The 27,462-nt window shown below is 52.6% G+C and overlaps 10 protein-coding genes across 10 annotated transcripts; 5 read left to right on the forward strand and 5 right to left on the reverse strand.

Moving 5' to 3' along the window:
* Positions 1-2,505: 2,505 nt before the first annotated feature.
* Positions 2,506-4,358, forward strand: J4E85_005820 (uncharacterized protein; the record flags this gene model as incomplete). The annotated part of the gene is made up of 4 exons (XM_051470062.1): positions 2,506-2,816; positions 2,868-3,109; positions 3,158-4,099; positions 4,156-4,358. The coding sequence occupies 4 exons, from the start codon at positions 2,506-2,508 to the stop codon at positions 4,356-4,358; spliced, it is 1,698 nt and encodes a 565-aa protein (XP_051325550.1).
* A 324-nt stretch (positions 4,359-4,682) lies between these two features.
* On the reverse strand, positions 4,683-5,213 carry J4E85_005821 (uncharacterized protein; the record flags this gene model as incomplete). The annotated part of the gene is made up of 2 exons (XM_051470063.1): positions 4,683-4,878; positions 4,963-5,213. 2 exons carry the CDS (start codon positions 5,211-5,213, stop codon positions 4,683-4,685), a joined length of 447 nt encoding a protein of 148 aa, XP_051325551.1.
* A 1,906-nt stretch (positions 5,214-7,119) lies between these two features.
* Positions 7,120-8,973, reverse strand: J4E85_005822 (uncharacterized protein; the record flags this gene model as incomplete). The annotated part of the gene is made up of 4 exons (XM_051470064.1): positions 7,120-8,133; positions 8,188-8,553; positions 8,606-8,747; positions 8,801-8,973. 4 exons carry the CDS (start codon positions 8,971-8,973, stop codon positions 7,120-7,122), a joined length of 1,695 nt encoding a protein of 564 aa, XP_051325552.1.
* Positions 8,974-9,984: 1,011 nt separating this feature from the next.
* J4E85_005823 (uncharacterized protein) lies at positions 9,985-11,826 on the forward strand (the record flags this gene model as incomplete). The annotated part of the gene is made up of 2 exons (XM_051470065.1): positions 9,985-11,606; positions 11,655-11,826. 2 exons carry the CDS (start codon positions 9,985-9,987, stop codon positions 11,824-11,826), a joined length of 1,794 nt encoding a protein of 597 aa, XP_051325553.1.
* Positions 11,827-12,044: 218 nt separating this feature from the next.
* J4E85_005824 (uncharacterized protein) lies at positions 12,045-13,670 on the reverse strand (the record flags this gene model as incomplete). Its single annotated transcript, XM_051470066.1, has 1 exon — positions 12,045-13,670. The coding sequence occupies one exon, from the start codon at positions 13,668-13,670 to the stop codon at positions 12,045-12,047; it is 1,626 nt and encodes a 541-aa protein (XP_051325554.1).
* Positions 13,671-14,161: 491 nt separating this feature from the next.
* J4E85_005825 (uncharacterized protein) lies at positions 14,162-18,000 on the forward strand (the record flags this gene model as incomplete). Its single annotated transcript, XM_051470067.1, has 2 exons — positions 14,162-16,832; positions 16,883-18,000. The coding sequence occupies 2 exons, from the start codon at positions 14,162-14,164 to the stop codon at positions 17,998-18,000; spliced, it is 3,789 nt and encodes a 1,262-aa protein (XP_051325555.1).
* A 505-nt stretch (positions 18,001-18,505) lies between these two features.
* J4E85_005826 (uncharacterized protein) lies at positions 18,506-18,798 on the forward strand (the record flags this gene model as incomplete). Its single annotated transcript, XM_051470068.1, has 2 exons — positions 18,506-18,575; positions 18,635-18,798. 2 exons carry the CDS (start codon positions 18,506-18,508, stop codon positions 18,796-18,798), a joined length of 234 nt encoding a protein of 77 aa, XP_051325556.1.
* A 176-nt stretch (positions 18,799-18,974) lies between these two features.
* J4E85_005827 (uncharacterized protein) lies at positions 18,975-20,836 on the reverse strand (the record flags this gene model as incomplete). Its single annotated transcript, XM_051470069.1, has 2 exons — positions 18,975-19,106; positions 19,166-20,836. The coding sequence occupies 2 exons, from the start codon at positions 20,834-20,836 to the stop codon at positions 18,975-18,977; spliced, it is 1,803 nt and encodes a 600-aa protein (XP_051325557.1).
* Positions 20,837-21,474: 638 nt separating this feature from the next.
* J4E85_005828 (uncharacterized protein) lies at positions 21,475-22,776 on the reverse strand (the record flags this gene model as incomplete). The annotated part of the gene is made up of 1 exon (XM_051470070.1): positions 21,475-22,776. The coding sequence occupies one exon, from the start codon at positions 22,774-22,776 to the stop codon at positions 21,475-21,477; it is 1,302 nt and encodes a 433-aa protein (XP_051325558.1).
* A 712-nt stretch (positions 22,777-23,488) lies between these two features.
* J4E85_005829 (uncharacterized protein) lies at positions 23,489-27,249 on the forward strand (the record flags this gene model as incomplete). Its single annotated transcript, XM_051470071.1, has 8 exons — positions 23,489-23,614; positions 23,850-23,864; positions 23,916-23,941; positions 24,249-24,519; positions 24,903-25,137; positions 25,574-26,943; positions 26,992-27,033; positions 27,226-27,249. 8 exons carry the CDS (start codon positions 23,489-23,491, stop codon positions 27,247-27,249), a joined length of 2,109 nt encoding a protein of 702 aa, XP_051325559.1.
* Positions 27,250-27,462: the final 213 nt, after the last annotated feature.

Consider the following 27,462-nt stretch of genomic DNA (forward strand, 5'->3'; position numbering starts at 1 on the left):
TACAGAGGGCAGAAGTCTGAAGGATAGCTCGATTCTATACGCAAAGGACACGATCATTTGTAATAGTCACTGATGTGCTAATCCCGAGGAGATCGCAAAGGTCATACTTCGCAGAGTGGAATTTCCCAACCCTCCAGTTCCAAATGGTGCTGTACCGTGGTTATGCGTAAATCGATACGTAGAAACGCGTAAAACACAATAAGTTTGATGCAAGCTGTTCACTGTACCTGCTGTTCTTAATGAAGTTGTCGTTGCACTCGAGTGTAGGCGGGTTTCCACCTGGGCACAACGGTCATGCTGAGCCCGTGGGGAGTAATGAGAGGAGCATACGACAAGACCGTGTTCGAAAAACTTTGCCGAGCGCTGCGGTCGATGATATCTCCCATGTGAAGCGTCGAGATGCTGGCCCGGGACGCGCATGGCGTTTGTTTCGTGATGTTTCTCAAAGTGCTGCATGCAACACGTACGGCGCGGTTTACGCGACACTTCCATGGGCACATGAGGACCGGCTAGGTGAACGGGATTTGCAGTTATGACAAACTCTCTATGACTCTCTTACTGATCTCGTTATGATGCTTGTTACCGCGTACAGTGAGTCTTCAATGCTTGTTGGCTTGTACATAGGAGTAGGATCGAGGTACGCCCCGCAGAATCAGGCCCACCACGCTAGTTGGCGCTAGGAATAGTTGCGCGCAGGAGCTGCTCGACCTTTGACTGAAGTGCCCGCGGAGGCAGAAAAGCGATTCAAGGATACCTGCTTCCGGGTACATTCATATGAGAAGCACATCCACGTGCATAGCCCGCATGCACGCCGTCCTTCGCAACTCGACATGCGCATAGTCTATGCACACCACCTGCCCGGCACAGCGCGCCGTTGTCGAGAAGCCCGTCCGCCGTTGCTTCTCGTTGGACCGTTGCCCACCCGTCTCCACTCCGAATCGCCCAACTTTCAAGTCATCTCTGGTCATGGAATAGACGTAAAGCGTTTGATGGTGCTAGTGGCTCGCGGGACGATTGGTGGCATCCGTTGTTGGGTGATACCAGGAGGCGTCGCAAAGTAGCATCGCTTCACGGGATCCATGAACGCCTTCGAGAGCGGGGTGCCACTGCGATGTTATTTAGGAAGGTATCCGATAGCACGCCTGAGGGATACCGGCCGTTCTTTGCTTATTCGCTCATTTCCTCTCCGGTCTCTACAGTCTGTGGCTGCTTACCTGCGACAGGGTTCTCCAGATCCGCCGCACGGGTGTGGCTAGCAAAACGGTAAGGTGATGACAAAGGGAGAGGCGCCACTAGTATCTCTAATTATCCCAATCTCCTGGATAAACACACTTGGGGAGTGAGCGTGATCCTTCAGTTGCCTTTGATGTTCCGAGAGCTGACCTACCTATGGGCGACAAGACAGGCATGCAATATGTACGAGGCACACCAACTTTCGGGCACGTCCTGTTCATTGGTGACCTTCGAATCGTTACCCTTCCTTCGTCTACGCGAACGAATCAACATGCTCATACATATGCTCGAGGATGTTCTCGGCCCAGCACAAGGGTTGACCGTTGAAGCGGCACACGTCTGCTACGCCCGGATACTTACCAAAACGTCTGTGATGGACATTAACATGCCCGGAGTCGCGTAAGCGATATACTGTAGATCGCCGCCTGTTGGACAAAGAATAAAGAGACGATCAGGTGTCGACGCGCAATGGCTTCGCCGACAAACCACAGCCATCACAAGGACAAGTTGATTCGATGTACATAATCGTGTATCGCTCGTACTGTTTGTGGAGATCAACAGGGTATATCGGGCACCAAACATTACCCCAGATCGATGGAACGATGAGAGCTCTTGGCTGAAGAAGCGTCCACTAGTGCCATTCACATGCATTTCGCACCCTGTCCCTTCCCCATGTAAGTGATAGCCAGCGTCTACTGGGATGAATATGCAGGGCTTGACCGCCAAGACGGGCTTCAAAGCGAGCTTGAGTGAGCTTGGCCCCCAGGTTTTGGCGTCTCTACCAGGCGATCTATATCCGGGGTCAACTGTTGTACTGCCTGAACTAGCGACATATCCGGTCGTCTACATCGGATCGATAGTTGTCTAGAGCTTAAGCGCAGCTGTCTTTGTGGAAATTCTGCAATAGCGTGGGCTGATCGATGACAGGTCACACGGTCGCATGCCAACAGTACATGCGGACATACACATTCTCGCTAGCCGTTGGCACATACCAACGGCCCATGAAGAATGGTACCAATCCTTCCAGAAGTGTCAAGTGCGGAGTAGTCACCTGGTCAGGCCTAGTGTAAGAAATTGCAATGCTACCATAGAAAGCCACACACGCACCACACTGCAGCATCACCGCTGTTCAGGATGCGATATTAAAAACTGGGGTATCCCACTGTCGATTGCGCCCGCAGCCTTCTCCAACTTCTGCTTCCTCAACGCTGCGCAAAGCGCCTTTCATCATAATTACCTCTTGTTCCAGCAATCTTGGAATAATTAGCGACAATGCCAGGAGGTGGTGTTACCCTCACTGGGACGCATGACCTGAACCGGGTCGAGGCTCCTGTCACCGTTCGAGCCTATCTGATCGTCGCATTCGCTGCGTTCGGAGGAATATTCTTTGGATATGACACTGGCTGGATGGGTGGAGTCCTCAACATGGACTACTTCATAAAGCAATACACTGGAGCTGAATACCCCGACGTCGTATATCCGGGCCTTGACTCCACCAGCCAGACCATCAAAGACTATCGCAACTCTACATTCGTGGTCGTACCATGGCAGCAGTCGCTCGTCACATCCATCCTCTCTGCCGGGTATGTGAGAAAAGACCAATAGTGTTACCAGTGAATACTAACAGAACACAGTACCTTCTTCGGCGCCATCATGGCTGGTGATATTGCTGACTTTATCGGACGTCGTTTCACAATCATCATGGGATGTGGTATCTTCATTGTCGGAGGTATCCTTGAGACAGCCTCTACCGGGCTTGGTGTCATGGTTGCTGGTCGACTTATCGCCGGTTTCGGTGTGGGTTTCATCTCATCCATTGTCATTCTCTATATGTCTGAGATCGCACCCAAGAAGGTCCGCGGTGCTGTAGTCGCTGGTAAGTACTATCCACATGGCCTGCATGTATACATCCTGACTTTGATAGGCTACCAGTTCTGCATTACCATCGGTATCTTACTCGCCAACTGCGTTGTATATGCCACTCAGAACAGACGCGATACTGGCTCCTATCGAATTCCAATCGCTGTACAGTTCCTGTGGGCTATCATTCTCGCCATCGGTCTCGCTCTCCTCCCTGAGTCCCCTCGTTACTGGGTCAAGAAGGGCAAGCTCGATAAGGCTGCCGCCGCACTTGGCCGTGTCCGTGGCCAACCTCTTGACTCCGAATATATCCAGGATGAACTAGCTGAGATTCTTGCTAATCACGAATACGAAATGTCCGTTGTTCCCCAGGGTAGCTATCTCGGTTCATGGATGGCTTGCTTCAAGGGAAAGCTCTCTCAGCCCTCGTCCAACGCCCGTCGCACTACGATTGGCATCTTCATGCAGGCTATGCAGCAGCTGACTGGTATCAACTTCATCTTTTACTTCGGCCCAGTCTTCTTCCAGCAACTCGGCTCCATCAGCAACCCTTTCCTCATCTCTCTCGTCACAACTCTTGTCAACGTGCTGTCCACCCCGGCCTCGTTCGTCATGGTCGAGAAGATTGGCAGACGCCCTCTCCTGGTTTTTGGAGCTGCTGGCATGGTCATCATGCAGTTCATCGTCGGAGCTATCGGAGCCACCGCTGGTAGAAACACTGCTGACCATCCTGCCAACCCGAATGCTACCAGAGCCATGATCGCATTCATTTGCCTGAACATCTCCGTCTTCGCTACCACATGGGGACCGTGCGCCTGGATTGTGATCGGCGAAATCTTTCCTTTGACTATTCGATCTCGTGGCGTCGGTCTGTCCACGGCTAGCAACTGGTTCTGGAACTGCATTATCGGCATCATCACGCCTTACCTTGTTGCTGACCGCGATGATTCCGCTCGTATGGGATCAAATGTCTTCTTCCTGTGGGGCTCGCTCTGCTGCGTTTCATGTAAGTTTTCCATTTTCCTTGCAGCCACATGGAGCCTTTTGCTAATCCATAAACAGTCCTTTTCGCCTACTTCTTTGTTCCGGAAACTAAGGGTCTTACGCTTGAGCAAGTCGACAAGATGTTGGAGGAGAGCACCCCTCGCACCTCCCGTAACTGGAAGCCCCACAGCACCTTCGCTGGCGACATGAACCTCGCTGACAAGCATATCGAGATTCCTCTCGAGAACCTCACTACTAAGCACGAGACCTCTACAGTCTAGTTATCTGGTCTGAACGATGTGTAAGAAGGGAATACTCAATATATGGAACTGCCGATGTCAATAGATGTTACTGCAATGCATAGACTTGCTATTTCGCACTCAATGCTGTGGAGTTATATGTTTAGTGGAATAGCATACCTGAACCTCTGTTACTGGGTTTCAATCCGCGTTCCACATTGTGATCGCTGGAAAGCGTACGCGAGACTCAATCCAGAGTGCACGTTATGGCAGCTGCTTCATCACTTGAGATCTCCAGCTATATGCGTGCTTCCAGTAGTCTGGGAATTTGACTCGAACCACAAGCTGTGACTACGATGTGACGTATCAAGCGTCCGTTTGCGCAATGTCCAAGAACCCGTTGCGTTCTGTTCTCCTCGGCTCTAGATATGGACCCCAGTGTTCGCTATGTAGCACAAGGCTGACGGGCTGACAGCGGAGGCGCGTGTTCTTGCGTTCGATTAACCGGCGCGGTGTTTGCGGCATCGTTTGAGTAGGTGGTACGAGGCTGATGGGTCGCATGCTGCATTGGGGAAATGGCTCGCATGAGAAGTTGGAGCACTGTCAGTGTGACGAGAACTTACGTCGATGATCTGTGTCAGCCGACGTAACATTTGCGCGTTTGTTGAGAAATGGGACGGTTGCATGGTTGGATCCTTCGTTGGGCTTGCCTCTGACAGGCGCGCTGTGGCGGAGCTCGCTCTTGCCTGGTGGTGTAGCATCTGTGCGCAGCTTGGTGGGGGCTTCAGGCTCACCAAGCGCGAGCATCTTCTTCAACTCCCATACCTTGCCTTTCAACATTGTTATGGAGGCTCCGGTCAATTCGCCCTGATCCCTGAAGTTGCGCGAAGAAGTCATGGCTACTGCCCGTGATGAACAATGCCGCATGCCGAACGAACAACTTCTCTGTGGACAGCCTTGCGGGATGTGGGAGGCTGCAGGTGATGGTGTCGCTGCCCGTCAAGCTTGCCTCTATACGTCCATGTTCAGCTCAGCCTTGGGGGGCTATGCCTAGTCCCCAGGATGCCAGCCACATCGTCGAGTTCATGGCTATCAGAGTGATCTTCACTTCCCTCCACTTCCCCAGTCCTCTAGCCATTCAAATGAAGCTTGATTCTGACAAGACATTTGGCGAATTATACCCTAGCATCGAAGCTCTCCAAACAGCCTTGACAGAGCTCGAGACAAAATACAAGGAAACCATCTCTGATACGCAGATTCCTCTTCGATTTCTCACTCTGCGCGACAGGCCGCCTTCTGAGTCTCCGGGAAACACAGTCAGTGGTCTCGCCATACAAACTGCAAGTGAGATAAATGCTGACTGCGTGCACCTGATCTTAGGTCCATCTACGTCTTACCCAGAGAGCGGAATATGATCCGGATTGGGAATATGTTGCTGTGTCATACACTTGGGCACAACCTGAGGGTCTTGCCGCCCACTTCAATACGCCGAAGTTCATGATCTGGATCAGCGACACGGAAGCCCGTCCGCCACGTTGCCCTCCATCTGTTCTTCACCGGGCATTGCAATACGACATCCAGGGAACCAAGACTGGCCGCCTCTGGATAGACCAAGAGTGTATCGACCAAGACGATGCGATAGATCGCGATGAACATATCGCGCACATGCATAAAATTTATGAGCGGTCCAAATGCACAGCTATCGTCCTATCGAAGAGTATGAACCCAAGCCATGCGACCTTCTTGCAGCGCTGCATTGAAGCCGACGCAAAAGACACGCTGGAGAAGACTTTCCACCAAGGAGATCAAGAAGAACCTCCAATGCATACTTGCTTGAGTCTTACCGATACCATGAATGCCTCATTGATATCCATGTCACACAAGAACAATAATCTAGAAAGCATTCCCCAAATAGAGGACCAAAAAGGAGGCCCCATAGATTCCGTAATGGAGGCGATCTTTGAGAACGTAACGGAAGATACGTACTTTACACGTGCCTGGACATATCAAGAGCAGCGGTGTTCCAAGGTCTCGTGCTATCTGATCCCTGTACCGCCAGATCCGGCATCTGATGGAATTACTATTGGACCAGAGCGAACGAGTATCTTCATGCCAAGTACTGTTCCTCGGAGTATTCATACATGGTGCTGGAGGCGTTTGCGTTTGCGCAGTTTCGAACTTTCTCGCTTGTTAACCAACAATTTCCTTTCTCATGACCGCGATGCGCGTGCCCCCAGTGTACCTGTCGTTAAGGAAAGAGTGTTGAGTCCCACGGAAAAGATCAGGGACAGAGACTACGTGATTATGGAAACAGTCAGGGGCATGAACACGCGAGATTGCAAGTACGTGTCTGATCGCGTAACAATGGTGGCGAATATATGCGAGTTCGGCATCACCCTTCGTACAACCCAGTTCCAGGATGATGAATCAGTGAGCTACAGTACGTGTGTGTTGGCACTTCTTTCTATGAATGGGGTACTTATGAGGTCATGGGAATGGATCAAGAAAATGAAAATCGATGCTGTGCTCATCACCTTTTGAGATGGATAGATACTTCCATAAGAGACCTGAATGATAACGCCCACGCGACTAACTTACCAACGCATTTTCTTTCCAAATGTGCACCCACCAATGACTTCTCGTTCTTGAGTGCGTCTGAAAGCAGCAGACTTGCCTTGCGCATCTATTAGGTTTCTTCAAGAACAGTCCAAGCTCAACGCATGGTCAAGAGTATGGTATCAATAGTTCGTCATCTATACAATCTCTACTCCACGTACAACATATCCAAGGGCTTCAAACGAGTTCAACTGGCTTTATGTCCCCCACTAGCCGTTTGCGCCCTCAGAAAAGCTTCAACGTCCTTGGCACTTGTCGCATCGATTTGGCGATCCATCTCTTGTTCCTGAGGACTCTTTGTCCTCTCAGGCTCTTCAACCTTGTTTTCTTCCCCCTTGTTGCCACCAACTACACCGGCAACGGCTTCAGCGGCAGAAGTAGCAGTCGAGGTGACTACAGCGGAGGCTGATACAGCGGCTTGTTTAGCTTGGTCCAAATAGCCCGGGGCGGCGGGTTCTTCACGATCGGGGAGCGGTACCTCTTTCGGTGCTTGACCCACCGTGTTGGGCTCCATTGTGACTGTCTTGTCTCCATGCCCATGGTCCACCACTGCTGCCTCGGGCGTTCCGTCTGCGAGCTGCCCGGATGCGTGTGTCTGGTTCTGCTGCTCGTACCGTGCTTCTGATGTGCCAGCGCGAATCGGTAGAGTTGTAGTAATTGGTACTGCGGTCGTGGACGGGCGCGACTCGGTGTCTGAGGGTGGGGTGTGGATTTCAGGCTCGTTCGTATCAGGGGGATGAGTCGCTGTGCCTACGGTTGTGAGAGGGTCGCCAATCTGAGTTGCAGGTGTGGGCGGCATCAGATCTCCCTGCTTGTATCCTACAGGCTTAGGAATGGAGAAAATCAGTTTTCTTCGCGGTGTTCCGCTTTCGCTGCCGACGCCCCAGGCTTCCATTTCGCCATTCTGGCCTTCCTCCCACTTTATCGGCCCAATAGGGAACGTTTTGCGGCCGTCCTGGGTATTTGGGTTCTCCCACTTCATTTGCGCCTCGATAGCTGGCTCAAGGTTCGGCAGCTGTCCCCACTCGAAATCGAGACCGCCACCGTACTTCTTCGGGATGTTTTCATGGTCGATGTATTGAGAGAGTGTGGAGTAAACGTTCTGCGGGGAGAGGATGAAGATCTTAGAGACGGTGATGGGATCAAACCAGCGCTTGACCCAGCCCCAGACGGTGGGAAAGAAGCCAGGCGCTCCAACGATCTACGATTTGGTCAGTTCTACTTGCATGGCTCTCAAGAAGACGCGTGCACATACGAATATCCTATCCAGGGTCTCAGGGTAATGTGCTGTGGCCAGGACCGAAGCATCTTGCATGTGGCCCTTCAGGTTCCAGAACTGCTTCAGCCCAACACCACTGATATCCACGATGTTGTTGCTTTGCGAGATTGGCGTTTCTGGGTGGCTACGAGGGACCATGGAACACAGAGGTGTGTAGAATCTTGTGAGCGACTCATACAGGGCGAATAGGCGCAGGTTCTTGGTTGCGACATTGGGGATAGTCGTCTTTGACTTGGCGAGTTGCTTCTCGTACGTGGAGATGTTCTTCGAGTTCAGCGGTGCGACCTCGAAAAGGAAGAGAGGAATGCCGCGTTTGTCGCGTCGGCCGAGCCATTGCGGGTACTACGTGAGGCTGTCAGACAGGATGACAGCACATGTATGCGGGACTCTCTACCAAGCGGCGCGTTTGCTCATACTCTTCGACCTCGATGGTGTTGAAGATTTCGCTTAGTTTGTTCTCCTTCCGCCAGTCTTCCGTGTCTTTGAATTGCTTAAAGGCCTCTTGGGGAACAAAACGACGCGCGCGCAGATAGCGCCTGTAAGCAGTCAGTGCCCCGCTAAAATCGACAACTTCGCGATTTGCGCGTACAGCATGGTCTCGTCGTCATGACTGGCTCGCACCGGCCCGGCTGCAGGCGTGTAATAGCCTGCTTCCTGGCACACTTTCTTGAACTCGAGAAGCTGGGCTTCTTGGTTCTCGGTGAGATGGGAGAGATGTCCCGCAGGATACTGCATCGACTCTACTCTGCTGAGGTCGGCCATGGCGGGATATGATAGGAATGTAGGAGTGTAGGATTACAAGGCCAAAAGGAAAGATAAAAAGTGGTGAGCCAGACCGTTCAGTTTTAGGGCGTCATGTTCATGGTAATGAATGCGGCGGTGCGGCAGTGACATCAACTGTGGCTGCAGATCGGGTCTCGCGGACAGCGAGCTTCGGCAACGGTCGCGCGCTATCCGGACCAAACGTGGAAAAACCATATGAGGGTCTTGCTTGTTCACGGACATAACTGACTGTTGTGCTTGAGTCGCGTCTACCGCATTGACCACGATGAGTCCAGAGTTGCTTCGAGTGCCTCGTCATTCATTTCCGCTGCAAGCCGGAGCTTCGCCAAGGAATTCGTGCTGACAATGACGGCCTAACTTGCAGATACGCTGACAGCATCAAGGAAAGAAAGCCGGGCGGTACGGGTTTCTGCTACGGCGAGTTATCACGTCGTCCTTCTGCTTAGTCCAACAATAGCAATGTAGTCATCTTTGGAGGTATTCTCAAAAGCGTCCAACATGTTTATCATAACGCGATCGATTTTCCTCAGCGACTGGTCAAGTGCGCAGCGTGACAGGGACTCGCTCTATCAAGAGTGCTGTGTAGCTCTTTAGCCTGTTGGAATGGCATGAGTAGAAAAGGTCCCGCATCCATGAGTGAGACATCTCTAACTGGGCCGAAACACAAGGCATAGATTTAGCTCAGTCCCATCCTTGTCAAGACGGGATCGTATATCTGGACCCGCGATACGACGGAGAGAACGCCTGTTGACTGAAGGTGCGTTATCGCGATTTAGCTGCCGAGGCTAGTCAATCTTAGCGAGCCATGCGCCCATGACCGCCCATGTTCCAATGTTGACGACATCTGCGGCGGAACCTTCAAGCACGCCCTTCACTCGCCACACGGAACCTCCATTTACCCATGCACTTTGCACTTCTCTCCACGACCCTGCCACCTCCCGAAAGCGCCGAACGACCCCACCCATACACCACCTGAACGCCGGGCCCACCATGCCACGCCCCTCCTTCACTGACTTGCCGACCGAGATCCTCGAAGCCGTCTTCCTCAATCTCGACCCGCGCTCCCTCGCATCCGTTTCGCAGACGAACAAACTCATCAAGGAGCTCACGACCGATGCGCCTATAATATGGCGCCACCTGTGCAAGACGCAATTCAAGACATGGGACGCTCGCCACAACATTATCGCCAAGTTTGCAGCCCCGTTGTCTGATGTCGACTGGCGCGCCCTCTACATGACGAAGCACACAATCGAGCGTCGCACCAAAGAGCTCTTGAACCGCATTGTCAATCGCCAGCAAGGGCGCATACGATGCATCAACGACATCGCTGAGTTTGGGTACGATGCGAAGGAAACGCTGTTGAAGGAATGCGCATGCCCCGACGATGCGCACGACGTTCTAGCAAGGCGATACTACGCCAATGCCGTACTAGAGCGCATACATCGCGAGGTCGCCATCAAGGTGTGGTCGGATCTGCATGACGGCAAGGACATTTCGATAGAGAGAGCTCTGGGCGCATACGATGTATTTGCGAGAGTGGGCGAAGATGTAGACATTGACGTGGTAGCTGAAGACATCACTGCACTAGCCAACAGGCTACTGGAAACATATCCCGACTTGCGCAGCTGGAGTCCACGAACACAAGCCTCGACTTTGGCGTCCTTCCTCCGCGACGAAGGCTTCAACGGTGTTCCAGACACGTCGTATCGCGCACTTCGGAATTCCTTCATCGGTCTTGTCATACGTTCGGCGACGCACGAGTCTCTTCCACTCATCTCAGTCGCCATCTATTGCGCCGTAGCACAGCGCATCGGCCTTGATGCACGACCCTGTGGGTTCCTTTTCCACGTCTATACTCTCGTCTATGCGCCCAAGAACTACAACCTCGATGGCCAGTACAAGCCAACGAGTTCGGCGCAGCTGGATTACATGTACCTGGATCCGTTTCGCTCTTCCTCCGAAGTACGGCAAGGCGATTTACAGAGGATCCTACGCGACATGGGTGTTCCAAAGGACGAACACCATGGCTTTCTGAGCGACACCAACACCCAGGAGATGGTAATGCGCACTGCGCGCAACATCATGAACTCGGTACAAACGATTCGCGAAACTGAAGCTGGAATGGGCAGTATCCAGGCGTCTTGGATGAACTCATATCCAGACATGGACAACGCGTTCTACGCAACTATCTGGGCCATGCTGCTCCTTGGGCCGAATGACGACCATATCTCATCTGGACACAACCAGATCCGTCGTCGCCAATATCTGCCGTACCTGCTCGAGCATTTTCAGATGCACTACCCATGGGACGTGACGTTGCTATCACGCTACGTCATCCCCATGTTCTACAACCAACCTGAGGGTCGTCGCCTGCTTCAGTTTGTGCAGAGCATGCATCAAGTTGATTCAATGCGGAAGCCTGTTGCCAACCGCTCTGCGCGCACGCAGAATGTTGCTTTCAAAGTTGGCCAGCTATTCCAACACAAGCGTTATGGCTATGAAGGTGTCATCACAGGCTGGGACGTTGTCTGCGACGCGAACGAAGACTGGATTCAGAACATGCGTGTAGATTCCCTATCGAAAGGTAGGAATCAGGCTTTCTATCACGTACTGTAAGTTCATCTCTTAGCGCCTTTACTATATTATGCTAATTGAAGTAGTGTCTGCGACAAATCCGTTCGCTACGTTGCTGCTGAGAACATCAAGCCTGTGGATGAGGATACATACCCCTCCGAGGCGTTGCTGAAACTCGCTGGTCGCCATTTCAAGCGCTGGGACGATGAACAACGTTGTTTCGTGAGCAATGTGCGAGACGAATACCCCGAGGATTAGAAGTTGCAGGGCTAAAAGCAAGGTGTGGTTGGAAAAGTATAGATAGATAAAGCTATGACGTTTTGTTGCGTTCTCTAGTTGAGTGTCGCATCAAATGCTGTTATATCCCCACTCATTCCGGGTCTGTTGGCCTCCGACCTAAGTTGGAGCAAAAAATATGAAACATTCCCAAGATGATTGCTGTAGATCCACAAAGCAATCACCACAATCTCACATCCTCACTTTCTTCCCTTGCTTGGCATGAAGCGATCCAAGTTCTCCTCCAGGAAGCCATTTTCGGCTAGCATCTCGAGCCACTTCTTGATGACCGGACCAGAGTCGTATCGCCGCTGTGCAGCCTTCGAATCCTCTTCTGCCTCGTTCTGCATCTCCATCATGATGTTCGCAGCCAGTTGATTGGCTTGCGAAAGCAAATCGCTACGGCGAGCCAGGAGCTGGGTCATGTCTTCGCTGTCGATGGTCGCTTTGACAGTAGTGGAGATAGGGTTGACTGCAAGAAGCTCTTCGAGGCCTAGCATACGGGGACTAGGCGGCTGTTCATTGGGGTCAACAAGATCTCTCCAGTCCTGAGACGTAGAAGCTGAGATGTCATCGAGGCGTGTGTCGACATGCGAGAGGGTGTTGATTGTCAGACCAGCGTTCTTGCGCAGTGAGAGCAATGGAGACTGCGTCAGAGCAACAACGCCGTAATCGTCGTCGCCAGCAGCCATGAGCGTAGAAATGGTGGTGGAGACTGACTCAAGCCATGTCTCGCCGCGCTGCGGATCGAAGGAGCCAACGCACGTCGGCTGCCTGTCCAGACCGTCCAACTTCCAGACCTCGTTTCCAACCGGTACGAAAGCGATGTAGTGATGCGCGTTATCCTCGACGCTCTCTGCACTATCGTGACTGGCGACGGTGTCGGTCGAAGCAGCGCGTCGCGACTTGGATCCCTTCTTGGTAGGCTTGGTCTTCTCAGTCAACAGCTGTGCCTTGATGCGCTGGGCGCGTTTGACTTTGTAGCTGAGATGTTTGTCGCCCTCGAGAATATCCATCTTCTTGGCAAACGAATTGTGAATCTTCTTCACAAAATCGAAACTCGCAAAAGCCTCACCGCGCTGGTATGGCGACAAGTCTTGTGTGAAATCTTTAAACTGGGTCAAATGCTCGCCGATATGCACATCAGCTTCGTTGCTCTGGTTCATCATGATGTTGATCATGGCTAGTGTCGCACAACTGTTCTGGGCGGGCAGTTGGTTGGCGAACCAGACGTCCTTGGGACACTCGGCTGCCTGGCCGTCGTTGCCAAATTCGCGGTAGTGGAAAAGCAGAATGAAACCGTAGACAGGCTGCGGGAAGTTGTCGAGAAGGAAGTCTGTATCCATACTAAATACTTCGCGTACCGTCACGTCGCGGACGCCCATCTCGCGGAGGATGACGGAGAAACAGGCGGGTTCACTTTCGATTTCGCAGAATCCTTGCCAGGTCTCTTTGTCGAAGTTGGTTGCAGGCATGTCTGGTGGACTAGGGAAAACCGGATCGGTAGAGGCGCCGTTCTGAGGCGACGGTGGGCCTGGCGAGTCTTTTGCCTTTTTGCTGCTGGGCTCTGACGCTGTAGCGGGTTCAGGAGGACCTCGCTTCTTGGTGTTGGGTGAGGCCGGTTTCGATCCTGTGCTTGGAGATGTAGAGTTGTTGACAAACTGAGCTGTAGAGGCGCCATTGCTTTCTACTGCGCTTGCAGAGACTGCATCGGCGACTTGGTTTGCCAGGTCTTTGCTGGGTATGGCTTGTTGTTGGGTTTGCTCTTGGATTCCAGCTTTGACATCCGAGCCAGCTCGGACATCGTGGACGGTCTGGCTTTCCATACTAGCTGATTTGAGTTGAGAGAGGCTTAGAGTGAGTTGTAGTTTGGAGTTGAAGGAGTTCAAGTGTGTATGTGGACGTTTGGAGGTTGGAGGAAAGGAAAGCAGACGAGCATGGTGGGAGGCGATCTGTGAATGAAGCGCGACTATCTTTTCTTATTGTGGGGTTCGACAATACAATAGGAAGCGAGCTGATAACGGTATAAAGTGAACGTGAAAGCAAGTGGCAGCGTGCAGGTAGTCGAGGTTCCAAGGTTGGGGCGCTAGCACGTGACGAGCTCGGCGTCATCCAGTTCTGATTGGCTGGATCCATCTCAGCCCGCATCCTTGTCGCGCTCGTCGCGTAGACTCTAGGTAAATGTTTGTTTGAGTTTCACGTCCACCGACAGTCCGCCCAGCGCAACACGCCCGATCACCCCCCGGCCGAACACGCATCTTCGTCGCATCTCCCAACCCATGATCACGATATAGCCGACGCTTAACTTCTGGGTGCGATGAACGGCACACCCCAGGTTCGCCGAGGCGTGGGCGGCTTCCCATCAACACCACAGAACACGAACCGCTCCCCCGGCCTCCAGAGCCCGAATGGCACAACACCGCGACCCAACATCAAGTCGCCCTTGCCAGATCTGCCCAAAGCCCCCGCGCAGTCAAGCTCAGGGCCCCTAATACCCGCCGACATCCTCGATCCCGCCCAACAACGCTTCTATGTCTTCGCCCTATACGTCGCCCTATGGGCATACCGAACATACGACTTCTACACGCTGGCTGTCGAGGAGGACGAATCGTTAGTGCTGTGCCTGAAATGGTGCTTCTTCGACGTGCTATTCATGTTCGGCATACCGCTACTGGAAATTCCTTGGCTGGAATGGGGCAACGGCGCCGCCTTCCTGCTGTTCGTGCTGCATGCGGGCGTCGACGTCATGCTCATGTTCAGGATTGGCATACCGGTACAGGCATGGCTTATGGGGCTGGTGGGCTTCTTGTGGGATAGCGAATTGGCCATCAGCGAACGGAGCGTCAAGCCTGGTGCTATCCTACACAACGCCTCCCTTATTCTCGGAAAGCAGATTGTCAACATCTTGCCTGAGGGTTCTGCAGTCTTGAACCCAGATAGGCAGTCGTTCTGTCTGAACTCGTCCGTCACCCAACTGGAAATCCCGATTATGATCAACCAGACCGAACCCCACGAGATGGAGATCCTGCGCATCGATATCGATACGAACGTCAACGAGACCATCATCGTCAAGAAGGGAGAGCTCAAGGCCATGTTGAAGAAGGCTAGGAAGACGCAGAAGTCATCCGACCCTGACGATCCATTGACTCTGGCCTACACGATCAAGAAGCCAGGTGTATACCTGCTCAAGAAGGTTACGGATCAGTCGAAGCTTCTGGTCCGACCGCGGTCCACCAACGTCGTCGTGGCCACCTGCCCGCAAGCTCGAGTGAAGCCTACTGGCAACAATCGCTGCCGTAGCGATCTATCCAACGTTGCACTCGAGGTCGAGGGAACGCCGCCTCTGAACGTCAAGTACCGCCTCACGGTGAATGGAAAGCCCCGCGGCGGGTCTCAATTCCAGAATCTGCAGCCAGATGACGCCATCTCGCCCTTGTCGAAACACACATCACAAGCACTGGTCAAGAGCGGACGCGAAGACATTTCCTGGGCACGCCCGCACAAGGTTCTCGTACCTCTGAACGAATCTCTCACGACTAGTGGCTCTTGGGAGTACGAAATCGAGGAGGTGCAGGATGGACTGGGCAACTTCGTGAGCTATCTGAACGTCGACGATGACGAGCGCCCAAGGCCCAAGGTCGCAGGCATTCGTCAACTATTCGAGGTCCACGAGCGCCCTACAGCTTTCCTCAGAGGCTGTAGCCCACAGAACCCGCTTCGGGTACCCAAGGGTGAAGCCGCTCGTCTGCCCGTCCAGTACCAGTCTACGGGTAAAAACGCTATTGACTCTGCGCATACCGTTGAGTATCTCTTCACACCCCAAGAGAATATCGTCTCGGATGGCTACCACAGTCCTGATGCTGTGCTGCAAAAGCAGGTCATGCGAAAGGGTGAGCAGCCTACTATCAAGGTCGCCGGTCTTTACACCATCAAGTCTGTGTCGACCGACTTCTGCGAGGGTGAGGTTTTTGAACCTACTTCGTGCCTACTACACAACCCACCTGAGCCGGATCTCACGCTAGACAGCGAGGACATCATAGACAAATGCGCGGGCAACCCCATCGGTCTCCGCGTTGGCCTTGATTTCGTTGGAAGTCCACCTTTCGTGGTCACCTACTCCGAGAAGAAAGACAACGGCCGAGAGGTCAGGCAGCCGCCACTTCAGATTGCCAGTCTCCGCAGTACGATCGATCTTACGCCGACAGATGCGGGTCATTACGAATACTCATTCAAAACCATCAGCGACTCGGTTTACAAAGAGAGGCCCCTTAGCAACATCAAACTCCAACAGGACGTCAAGCCATCCGCACAGGCATACTTCATTGAAAGCAGTAGACCTAAGCAAGCTTGTATCGACGATGTGGTTGAGTTTGACGTGGGCTTTGCTGGTGAGGCACCCTGGAAGCTCGAATACGAAATTGTCCACAATGGCAAGCGTACGAAGCGCACCATCGAGACCGAGACCGCGCACTACGTGATACGAACAGACAAGCTCAGCAGCGGTGGCGAGTACGTCGTAGCTCTGACGAGTGTTACCGACAAATCTAAATGCAAAGAGGTTCTCAAACCCGTAGCTAGAGTCAATGTTCGTCACGAACGACCCAAGGCGTACTTCGGGCACATTGAAGGCAAACAATCAGTCTTGGCTTTGGAAAGTCGACAAGTCGGACTTCCTCTTCGCTTTACTGGAAACGGCCCTTGGTTCCTAGAGTACGAAAACTTGAAGACCAAGGAGGTCAAGAAGGATAGCTTCCAAAACCCCAACTCGTGGCTTGACGTCAAGACAGATGGAACATATCAGTTGATCTCCGTTAAGGACTCTGTTTGCCCTGGCTTGATCGATGAAAAGGCTGACCAATTCGACGTATCTTGGGTCGCACGTCCCTCGCTCAGTGTTCCTGAAAGCAGCGCGGTGCTGGAAGGCAGCAAATATATTAAGGACGCCGTCTGCGAGGGTGACGAGGATTCATTCGATGTGTCTTTAACCGGTAAGTTATCCCGAGTATCCCACACATTGCCAATGCTAACGACATCGTAGGAAATGCTCCTTTCGACATTTCTTACCGACAGGAATACAAGGATAAGAAGGGAAAGACAGCCTCTGTCAGCGAAAAGGACTTGCACACCGTTGGTGGTCTTGCGTCGATTCGATCCGAAACCTCCAAGGCTGGTACTTACGAGTACACTTTCCTGAAACTGGCAGACGCCAGATACGATCACTCGAAGAAGCACTTCTCGCCTATCACGATTCAGCAACAGGTTCATTCACGTCCTGGTGCTCGTTTCGATAAACCTGGAAAGACATACAGCTACTGTTCGCGAGAGTCAGAGGGCGAAGAAGTCATCCCCATCACGCTGGAGGGCGTTGCACCATTCTACCTGGAAGTGGAGATCAAACATCAAGGTACCCCTAAGCCGGAAATCAGCGTCCACAAGAGCATCCCCACAAACAAGTATGATCTCAAGATTGAGCACCGCAAGATGCACCTCGGTCACTCGTCAATTTCCATCCGTAAAGTTCGCGACTCGCGTGGATGTACCCTCAAGCCTCCGCCAGGTGGTCCCCGTGTGCAAATCAGCGTTCATGATGCGCCTACCGCCACACCCCTGGAAGACCGACAGGACTTCTGTGTCGGTGAGCGCCTGTCCTTCGCTCTTAGTGGCCAAAGTCCCTTCACAGTATACTACACCTTCGAGAAGCAAGAGCGCAAGGCCTCCAATCCGGGCACTACTTTCCGCCGTCTCGCTGAGCTTCCAGGATCGTTCACTATCACTGGTCTACGCGATTCTGCTTCTGAGTGCCTTGCAGCGCTCGACCTTACCAAGACCATTCATCCAATCCCCTCTGTACGTCTCTCTGGAGGTCAAGTCCACGAGATCGACATTCATGAGGGTGGCGGTACGGATCTAGAGTTCCAGTTCTGGGGTACACCGCCTTTCGAGTTTACCTACACGCGGAGCACGAATGCAAACAAGGGACGGAAGAGCAAAGTGCTGGAGATCAAGACGGAAATCAGTCATGAGATGAGTATGAGCATTCCAGTCCAGGAGGAGGGTACGTACGAGGTTGTATCCATCAAGGACCGGTGGTGTAGTTTTGCGAAGCCAGGTGAGGGCCATGATGGCAAAGGCGGACAGAAGATGTTGACCTACTGAGAGTGAAGAGGAACGGGGTACAGATTTTGTCTTGATGTGCATGGATTGGCGTTTAGCGTTTCCTTTCGGACGTTTCTCAAGGTTTGCATGAGACTTTGTATTTATGGAAGGCCTTTGGCTATGGAAGGGGTTGGGTAGCGTGTGAACCAGCGATGAGCATTTATTATCGAAAACTTGATACATACAGCTTGCCCTATGCTTCTCCATACCGCACTTGAGGTAGCTCGATGCTGGCGCCGAAACAGTATCGATGATAAGTAGCGCATCGCGATCGCGTACCTGCATCTAGCGCTAAAGTGGACCCTTTCGCATCCTAACACCATACTGATGATATCATGAATAAAGTGACATCACAGCCACGACTAGGCTGATGGGAGCGACAAAAACAAAGAAAACGTCGCGTGTCTTCTAGCATAGGAACTCCATCTACATTGCACTTCACTCCAACTCATTGCGAATAACACAAATTCTACGTTTACCCGCAACCACACACCAAACAACCAATATGCCTCACTCCAAGACACCTGGCCAGAGCAATGCTGCTTCAGACAAGTTCAACAAGCAGGAGGCTGAGAGTACGTTTTACATTCTCTCCTTAACTTCTGCGGGGATGTCATGCTAACAAATATGACAGGCAAAGGTCTCGGTGCCTCAAACGCACCCGCAGCGAAGGAAGGCCACGCGCCCGGCGAAGCGCCCGTAGCTTCAGACAGCGGAAACTCAAACGTCGGCGTCGACCCGAGCGCCAACAAGCCCGGTGAGAAGGGCATCGGTGGACCTAACTACGGTACACACTAGACATGTGTCTATGAGGAGATGGTGTATGAATAAGAAAGAAAGGAAACAAGCAAGAACTCAGTCGTCTCCATGAAATTACGAATATCATTGTATAAATTACGGGTATATCTTTTCCCAAGTCACGCCAGAAAAGCTGTATGTGACCGTGTGTATGAACAATGTGGCCGTTATGCGTGTTACGCTGCCTTTGGTTTCGGGATGCGGAAGGGATGGGCTTCGGTGTTGAAGACCCAGTCGTCCAGGCTGATGACGTTTGGCTCGCTGAACGTCAGGTAAAAGTACTTTAGCGTTTCCGCCATCCAGAAGCTCTGTAGGCGTGTTAGTACACGCTCGATGTCTTCTGACAAGGAACTAAGAGACGACTTACCTCCATGCTGTCCGCTCTCGGTGGAGAGTCGGCAGATACGTCTATCAATGCAGAGTTACCGATGTCAGTGTCTGTGGAGCGCTGTATAGCCGTCCACATATCCCATGCAGCAGCTTGCCATTGCTGCTCCCCTGTGATGCGGTGCATGATGAAGACACTCTCGATAGCCTCCGGCCTGAGAATGTACCTTCTATCATCGACACTGATGAAGCCGCTGGGGAGGCGGAGGTTCGCAATGTTCTTCAACGGATCCTTTTCGTCCGCAGCATTAGATGTCCGGGATAGTATACCATCGAGCCATGCTTTCTCGTCCCATACGCAGGTTGTCGTATTGTCGCACATGAGGAGATGCGATACTTCCGGCATGATACCTGCGGGCGATGCCTTGTAGGCCCAAACACAAGTGTCTGCCAACTTCCGACCGATCGTGACATGTTCGTCGTTCTGGAATAGCTTTCCGCCGAGGGCAAACATGCCACCTGTGTAGCATGCCAAGTGTTGCATCTCTGGGTCCAACGCCGTTGTCGCACCTTCGGCACGGACAAATCCTGACATGAGCATGTCGGAGTTCTCTGGGGTTGATGGCCTGAACAAGGCATATTTGGATGCCGTGTCCATCGCTCTCTCGTACATCTTGCGATAGATGGCGTCTTGACCACCGAGCAGCGCATATTGCTTGCCAATATACTCGTACGTTGAATCAGCCATACTCCCCAGGGTGAACCCACTGTCAGCAGTGAAGTCCGCAGTTCGAGCGTTGACAATGAGAGGCCACATGCCCGGTAGCTTGGTCTTGTCCTGCTGTTCTTCGAGAAGTCTGGTTACCCTGTTGACCGCGTCGTACCATTTCGGGTCCCCGGTCAATTGCGAGAGGCGTGTGAACTCCATGGTCAGACTTCCGATCTCCGCAAGGAGGACCTGCTCGTCCGCTACCTGTGGTTTGCCCTCGCCCGCTGCACGGAATTGCCATCGCGTGATTGGTAGGTGGTTTGGTGTGTCGAATGCATGGTATAGCATCTCGCCCGCCTCCTTCGCCTTGTTCAATAACCTCTGGTCCCCGCTAAGCTCGAAAGCTGCCAGAAGACCACCCAAATGCCGTATGTTCGTCTCGAACACATTGATGTGGTCCAAATCGGTGTATCCAAAGTCGATTTGTTCGATATCCTTGATGGCGGACGAGAACTCCTCTTCAAAGCCCATTATGTATAGTGTGTCGAGCGCGTCGATGAGGGTGGCCGCCCAGCCTCCAAAGTGATCCGCTGCCTCTCCGCTTATAGGTCGGACTTCGTCGTGCATCCATGCGTGGCTTCTGTAACTCTTCCAGCATTTCAGGAATTGTTTCTTAACCTCTTCCTTCCTCGTCTCGCGTATGTTCTTGGCCGTAGCATCTTCTTGTCCAAAGTTGAATTGTATGGGTGGTAAGGCTTTCGGTTCGCCGGCTGGTAGTGGAACGAGGGACTCGATGCGGTTTTTGAAGGGGACCTTTGTCCAATCGAAAGACTTGTACTTTTGCTCTTTCTTTGGTTGTTGGCTTTGCTGGCTCTCCGGGCCTTTGTCGGCGTTTACAGGCGCGTCGCCAGGCTGCTCGTATGGAAAGCTGAGGGACCAAAGCATGTACAGGAAGCCCACGGCGAGGACGGTGTATAGCCCATAGCGTCGCAAAAGCGCCATGGTGTATTACAAGAATTAAGTAAAAAGGGGTATAAAGAAGGGAAGAAGACGGACGCGCAAGACGATGTCTGCGCATTACGAACTGTGGGGAGGCTGATGACGGCGGTTCCTGCCAAGTCGGGAGGCGGCATCCTTGTCGTACACTGGACCCTGTACCTGATTACGCGCCGCTCTCCACGTCCGGACGCCCATCATTGCATCATCAAGACAAGTGCGACGGAGAATAGAATGCGATCCGAGGATGCTGAGTTCGGAGCACGATAGCTAGCCCGAGGAAGCTTTAGTACGGTCATCATATTCACCTACTCGGCGCGTACCTTGATTTAACACGAAACTTATCAAGGGGATCGCGTACCTCAACGTCAACATGCCTCAGAAACATTCTGTCCAAGGCCACTGATGATGTTTGGAGCATATTCGAGACATAATGGCAATGTTAGCTTCATCTTCGATACATAGCGACACAACCCACCCCCTTGGTGATGTTCATCCACGTATGATTTGACATGTTTTTTCTTTCTCTATTATGTACATCTGGACTCAGCTTCTATGACAGCGAGAGATTTGTATGTGACACCCGCAATTGTTATTGCAACTGCGCAATGGTCGTCTGTGGCTTCTGCTATGTTCATTCCTTCCTACTTAGACTCTGCTGGTGGCAGCATGACGACGTACTCCCTCTCACTGCCTCCAAATTTGAGTATGTCCTTGTCCCTCAGCTCAAAGTAGCGACTCGCCTCGAGATCCTCTCCGTTGAGCTCTGTGCCATTACTGCTTTCCAGGTCAATGATGTAGGGCTTGACTTTTCCCTTGTGGCTCTTGACACCGAATTCGTCTTCCACCGTCTTTTGTATGTACCGAAACTGGATGACTGCGTGCTGTCCACTTGAGCTAGGGTGGTCGAGAACGTAATCGGCGACTTCCCGAGATCGTCCCAGTAGCCAGCAGCTCTTGTTCCAGAGTTCGATGGTCTCTAGCACATCGTCGCCCTTGAACACGAAGATGCGCCAGGGTTGTGAAGCGGGCGGTTTGCGTGCCTCGGGCGGCTCGTGGTACTTGAGGGAGATCTTGGTGCCTTCTACGCGGTTGGCAGCTTTGGCTAGCGCGCCAGTAGGCTTGAAGTTGGGCTTCTCCTTGTCAGGCGGTGCGCCGCCATACTTGGAGGGTGGTTGGGCCGAGTCGTCAAGCCCCCGGAAGGAGACTTCTTGTGAAGGTAGCGGTTGTTTGGCCCGCTTGTGGGGCGGCGGTGAGCGCGAAGGCGATGGAGAGCGTGTGCGCCGGTGACGTTTGGGCGGTGGAGATGTGGATGCAGAGGGCGAGCGGGTGCGCGGTTTGCGAGAACGGTACGGTATGGGCGAGCGTGAACGTCTGCCCTCTTTGGACTTGTCGCGGCGGCGTCGCTCTCTGGACCGCGAGCGATCTCGCCGGCCGTGTCTGTCCGTAGAGCGATCGCGCTTTCTGTTCCTGTCTCCGTCCTTGTCGTGGGAGCGATCGCGCCTTCTGTCCCTCGAGCGATCTCTCTTTCTGTCGCCCGATCTTTCTCGCCTCTTGTCGCGTGACCGGTCTCGTCGCCTGTCTCTGGATCGGTCCTTCCTCCGCTCTCTTGATCCATCGCTCTTCTTCTCTCTGGAGGAGCCTCGTGGCTTCCTGTATGGTTCCGGCGACCGTTCCCGCCTGCGGACAGCGCTTGGCTCGACTGTCGTGGCCTTTGGCTCACGGGCGTTCGGTACGTCCTCGGGCTTCCTCTCTCTCGATCGACTTCTCGAGCGGCGACCAGATGCTATCGAAGGCTCCTTCCCAACGCGTTCGGATACATGTCTCGACAACCTGCTCGGGCTTCCGTTCCTGCCCTCGACTGCCGGGGGCGAGGCAGTCTGGCCTTGGACTAGCTGTTGCGTAAGCAGCCGTCGCGCGCTGTAGGGCGACAGGTCTCTCGCCATATCGGGCCCGATTGCTGAGCACTGGGGCGCAGTCGCGGTGTCGAGATTGGGGGCGCAATGACGATCCCAACTTTTTCTCTAGTGGCTGGTGGATACAGCCAACGTCAACGGGCTTCCTGGGGGCGATGCCAAGTCGCCTGCACTGCGGTGGTAGCCGGCTAGACCATTACACCGTAATTAGTAGTGGGCTGCGCAAAGAAGCAGAAAGGAATGTGACTAGTACGCAATAGCCGGTTAGCGATTGAAGCTGTCGGTCGCGACTTCCCCAGAGGCCCAAGCTTCCTGCAACTTCGTCACGGCGTCGCGCTACCGCGCCTCATCTTCATCTCGTCTATTCGCTGCATGTACACGGCGGCGCCACTATCCACTCCAAGGCGCCTATGTATACGATATGCAAGGAGCTTGTGTTTCTCTCCCACCCAGTCGGCCCATTTGGCCCCTGCAGCAGCGTCTTCAGCCGGATCCAGACAGGTACGGCGTGGTTTGCAGCCCCGAAACATGACAGCGGGCGTTATGAAGGCGGCCAAGATGGGCGCCTTGCAAACGTAGCCAAACCATCGTCCCAGTGCCCGCAAACTCTCTGGCGATTGCCTTTCCGCCTATCTCTCTCTCTTCGCACCATATCGTAGCCCGAGCGCCTGTAGTTTCCATCCTATCTTCATGCCTCCGCTGTATTGCTGCCACTGAGTGCGGCGTGCGCAACGATCGCGCAATGCCGTCCAAGCGAATCCTTTCCTGGTCAAAACGCCAGTCTAGTTCAGAGCCCTACTATCGCACTGGGGGGTTGCTATCGATTGAGTCGATTGAGCCCGAGTCCAACACCGACGTTGAAGCAAAGGTACGATAACAGGCACAGAACCATGTCAGTGCGCTGCCAAAGACAACGACATCTTATGCACAACGAGACGACCCGTACACCAATGTCAGCGACCGTCTGGAAGTCGGTGTCTGCAGCTGTCTTGTGGTGCCTTACCATTCGCTAATCATCTCTTCCAGACTACGCTGAAAGTTGAAAAACGACGTTCAACTAACCTCGTCATCTTTCCATCGGACGACAGACAACATGTATCCAGTCCTATCACACCCCAGTACGATACAGCCGTGTTCAAGACTGTCACGACCCTCCAGACTGCGTCTAGCGACATGTTGCGCTCTCCGGTGCCCAGTACGATTGCATGCTCGAGATCTGCCTCCATAGAAAAGCCTCTGCCCAGTCGCCCACGGTCCGCCTCGGTACCATCGATTGCAGAACTACCTGCTGAGCTCCCTGGTTCTCTTCTCTTAGAGAATCAAGGGTTTCCATCCTGTACGACTCCAGTGTCCGTCCAACCCACAATCCAGCTCTTTCGAAGGGAGAGTTACCCACTTGACAAGCGCTTGAGCCACGGGAGTACATGCTTGAATGCATTGGATTTGGTCTCGTCACCATTGAATCATACGAGAAGCGTTCCAGAACTAAGCTCGCGGTATAGCATCATGAGAAACGTTCCTATCGGCGATGCACTTGATTCACGTGTTATGGCCCAAGCCGGTCTACCAGCGGCATTGGATGACAAGTGTTTGAACAAAACCGGAATGCGGAGACGTTCGAGACCGGACCTGATTACTGCGCTCTCTGCCATGGACGGAAAGGTTTCGACAAACAGAAGTGGCAGGCATGGTTCTAGTCAGATGCGGCAGGTCCAAGAGAAGAAAGTACGTGATCGGGATACCGAAAAGCGCCGACGCAACAGTCAAAATGAAGTGAGTGCTGTTTGTTTCTTGATAGAGGCGTATTTACTGGACAAACAAGAAGACTGCATAACGAAACAGTTTCAGAACTTCTTTGTGTACCATCTCCAACTCTGATGCGACGATGTGTGCCTGAGTTAGATGTACTTCTCTGCCGTCAGGCCATGGCTTCTGGCTGCTCGCTGGCAATGTATTGTTGTATCCGCGGATCGGAGGCCTGGCAGGCGAATAGTGGTGGTGTCAGGTTTCACATTCTCACGTTGCGCGGGCGGCACTTGCACACAAACCGTCACCACTAGTCTCATCGCCATGCCTCTTTCTCTGCCTCGTAATGGCCAATTCGGGCCGTTTTAGTTGCCCAGCATGTATTGCATCCAAATACTAACTATACCCAGGCGTCTACTGCAACCAATTCATCGACGCGTAGCAACCAGATCGACGAGCTAAAAGCGATCATTGCCACACAGAATCAGAAAAACTCAGTCCTACAATCTCAGTTCGCCGCCTTGAGATCGTCGCACGAAGCACAAGTTGCAAGCCTCGTGGACGCACACTCTGCGGAGGTTGCATCTCTGAAAGATCACATTCGGTTGCTTCAAGAGCAGAACAGCAAGCACGGCCTGCACCAGGGTGAGTATCGTTCCAAGTATCCTTGTCCAGTCCACCACTACACTTCACTGCTTTGTGAAGACGCTCTCTTCCAACGTGTTGGATCAACCAGTATGGCTTTTCGAGCTGTGCACCCGTGACACCAGCTATCAGTTCAGCATGCTAAACGTGTCTAGCGTCGAGGAATAATACTTCGTTTGTCTCGGATAGCGCTGAGCCGCCACACACGTCGATTCGCGAAACCCCGCCGATTACGAAAGACCCCGACTTTGTCTGTCCGATCGAATTTGAAAGCAAACAGCGTTCACACCGGCGATCAGAAAGCAGCCCAGAGATGGTAATGATACACCTGCTCTCCTTCTGAAACCCACTGCTAATTTGGACTGTCAGGAGAGCTTGAAGCGGAAGCTCAGCGCCACACGTCGGCCAGAAACGACAACTCGGAACCTGCTCCCAGAGCTCAATCAGTACAGACAAAACAATGTCGCTCTCCAACAGCAGATTGAATCATTGATGGCGAAGTTGAACGAATCGAAGAAAAGCGAGAGAGAGCTTCGTTCAACACTAGGACTGACCGAGATGAGATGTGCTGAGTTCGAGGACAAGGCAGCGCACGCTGACAAGCTTGCCAAATCCACGCAGGCTCTGCAAAACACTATTGATCATCTCGAGAGCCGTCTCGAGATCGCCAACACTGAGCGACTGGACGCGGAAGAGCAACTTTCGAATTTAGTGAATGGGAAATCACCCTTCGACCTCATCTCAAAAGGACCACCTAGCACGAGCCACCCAACTTCCGATGGACGTATGAGTATGAGTACGGTCTTCTCGAGTGCTTCGCCGATCAGTTCAGAGCTTGACTCGCAAGAGAACGCAACGCTAGCTTCTTTTGTTGCGCACATTGAGCGTCTGCAAGACCAGGTCAGGGAGAAAGATCATCGCATTGCGAAACTGGAGAAAGAGCGAGAACAGCTACGACGGGCACACAGCGAGCTAGAACAGGAGCACAAGACAACTGCCAGTCGTTCAGGCACACACCACCCAGACACGCATATGGAAAGACTTCGAGCCGCAATCCTGAATCGCGAATCCGTAATTGAGGAGAAGGACAGGGTCATTTGTACAGTGGAAAGGCAGCTGGAGCATCACAAACTCTTGTTGCAGGCTGAAATCAGACGGCATGCGGCAATGAAGCTTCACATGGCTGGGGAAGGGGAAGACAGCTGGCCGGAGCTTGCCTCCATTGCAAGACGGGAAGACATCGATAGGTGGATGGATAGGCTCCACGAGCGCTTGAGGAGGGAGCAATCTAAACAGAAGGGAAAGGCTCTTGCCGATACTCCGGATGTGCAGATGGAGAGCTTGCGACAGGAGATCGACTTCTACGTTAGGGAAATCATTCTCTTCAAGCTCGACATCAAAGGTTACAAGAGCGACATTCGAAAGCTGAAGAAGATCACTGCGCAAATGGAAGCTTACGGCCGGACGAGCGATCTGGAATCTGAAGCATGTTCTCCCAGGCCAACAGCTACACCTATCCCCTCATATTTCCCGCCAATCACACCAGAGCTCGATGGCGCCAGTGTTATCTCGCCTGCTATAGACGAAGGTCATATTGTGACTGCCCTGGGAGGATCCCCGGTTGCTATCTCCCCATTGGCTCCCTCGCGCGATCGGGACCGCGTCCTCATGGCACCAAGAAACTCACGCGAACTCGACATACCAGCAACATTATATGAGGTGGCGCATAAGGATGACTACGCAACCGGAGCTGATCTCATGAGTGCGGGGGCCTCTTCAAACTTGGTCTTACCGCGGACAGCTACGGTATGTGCGCGCTGACGGTGTTAAGAGCCCAGCGTCTAACTCACCCAGTGCAGCGAACTTATCACAAGCTTCCCATCACCCAACTCAGCTGTACCACATCAGCGCGTTATACACAAACGTAGTATGAGTGAACCATCACTTGGGGCGTATCAGACCTCCCACGGAGACCATAGACCATAAGGTGGCGGTACAAAGTGTGTAAATAGTTAAGAAAGTAAAAGTTAAATTTAAATACTACTAATTATATAGGAACTAAGGAACTATATACTTACCTCTTCTTAGTTAAGAAAAGACCTGTCTATCTAAGTTTTCTACGTTAAATACTTAGGTAGTATAGGTAAGTGTACACTTCTTCTAAAAGTATATAATAAACTTATTATATCTTAGCTATTTATATACTACTTTTTTACTCTAATTAATTTATAGCTAATAGAGAGAATAGACCTAATTATTAGTATATAGATAATCTTCTATATTATGCTAATATTTAATGTATATAGTAATACGCGCATTCTCTTT

The sequence above is a fragment of the Alternaria conjuncta genome (assembly GCF_024043145.1).
Source record: "Alternaria conjuncta strain BMP 0040 chromosome Unknown scaffold_8, whole genome shotgun sequence".
In the NCBI taxonomy this organism is placed as follows: Eukaryota; Fungi; Ascomycota; class Dothideomycetes; order Pleosporales; family Pleosporaceae; genus Alternaria; species Alternaria conjuncta.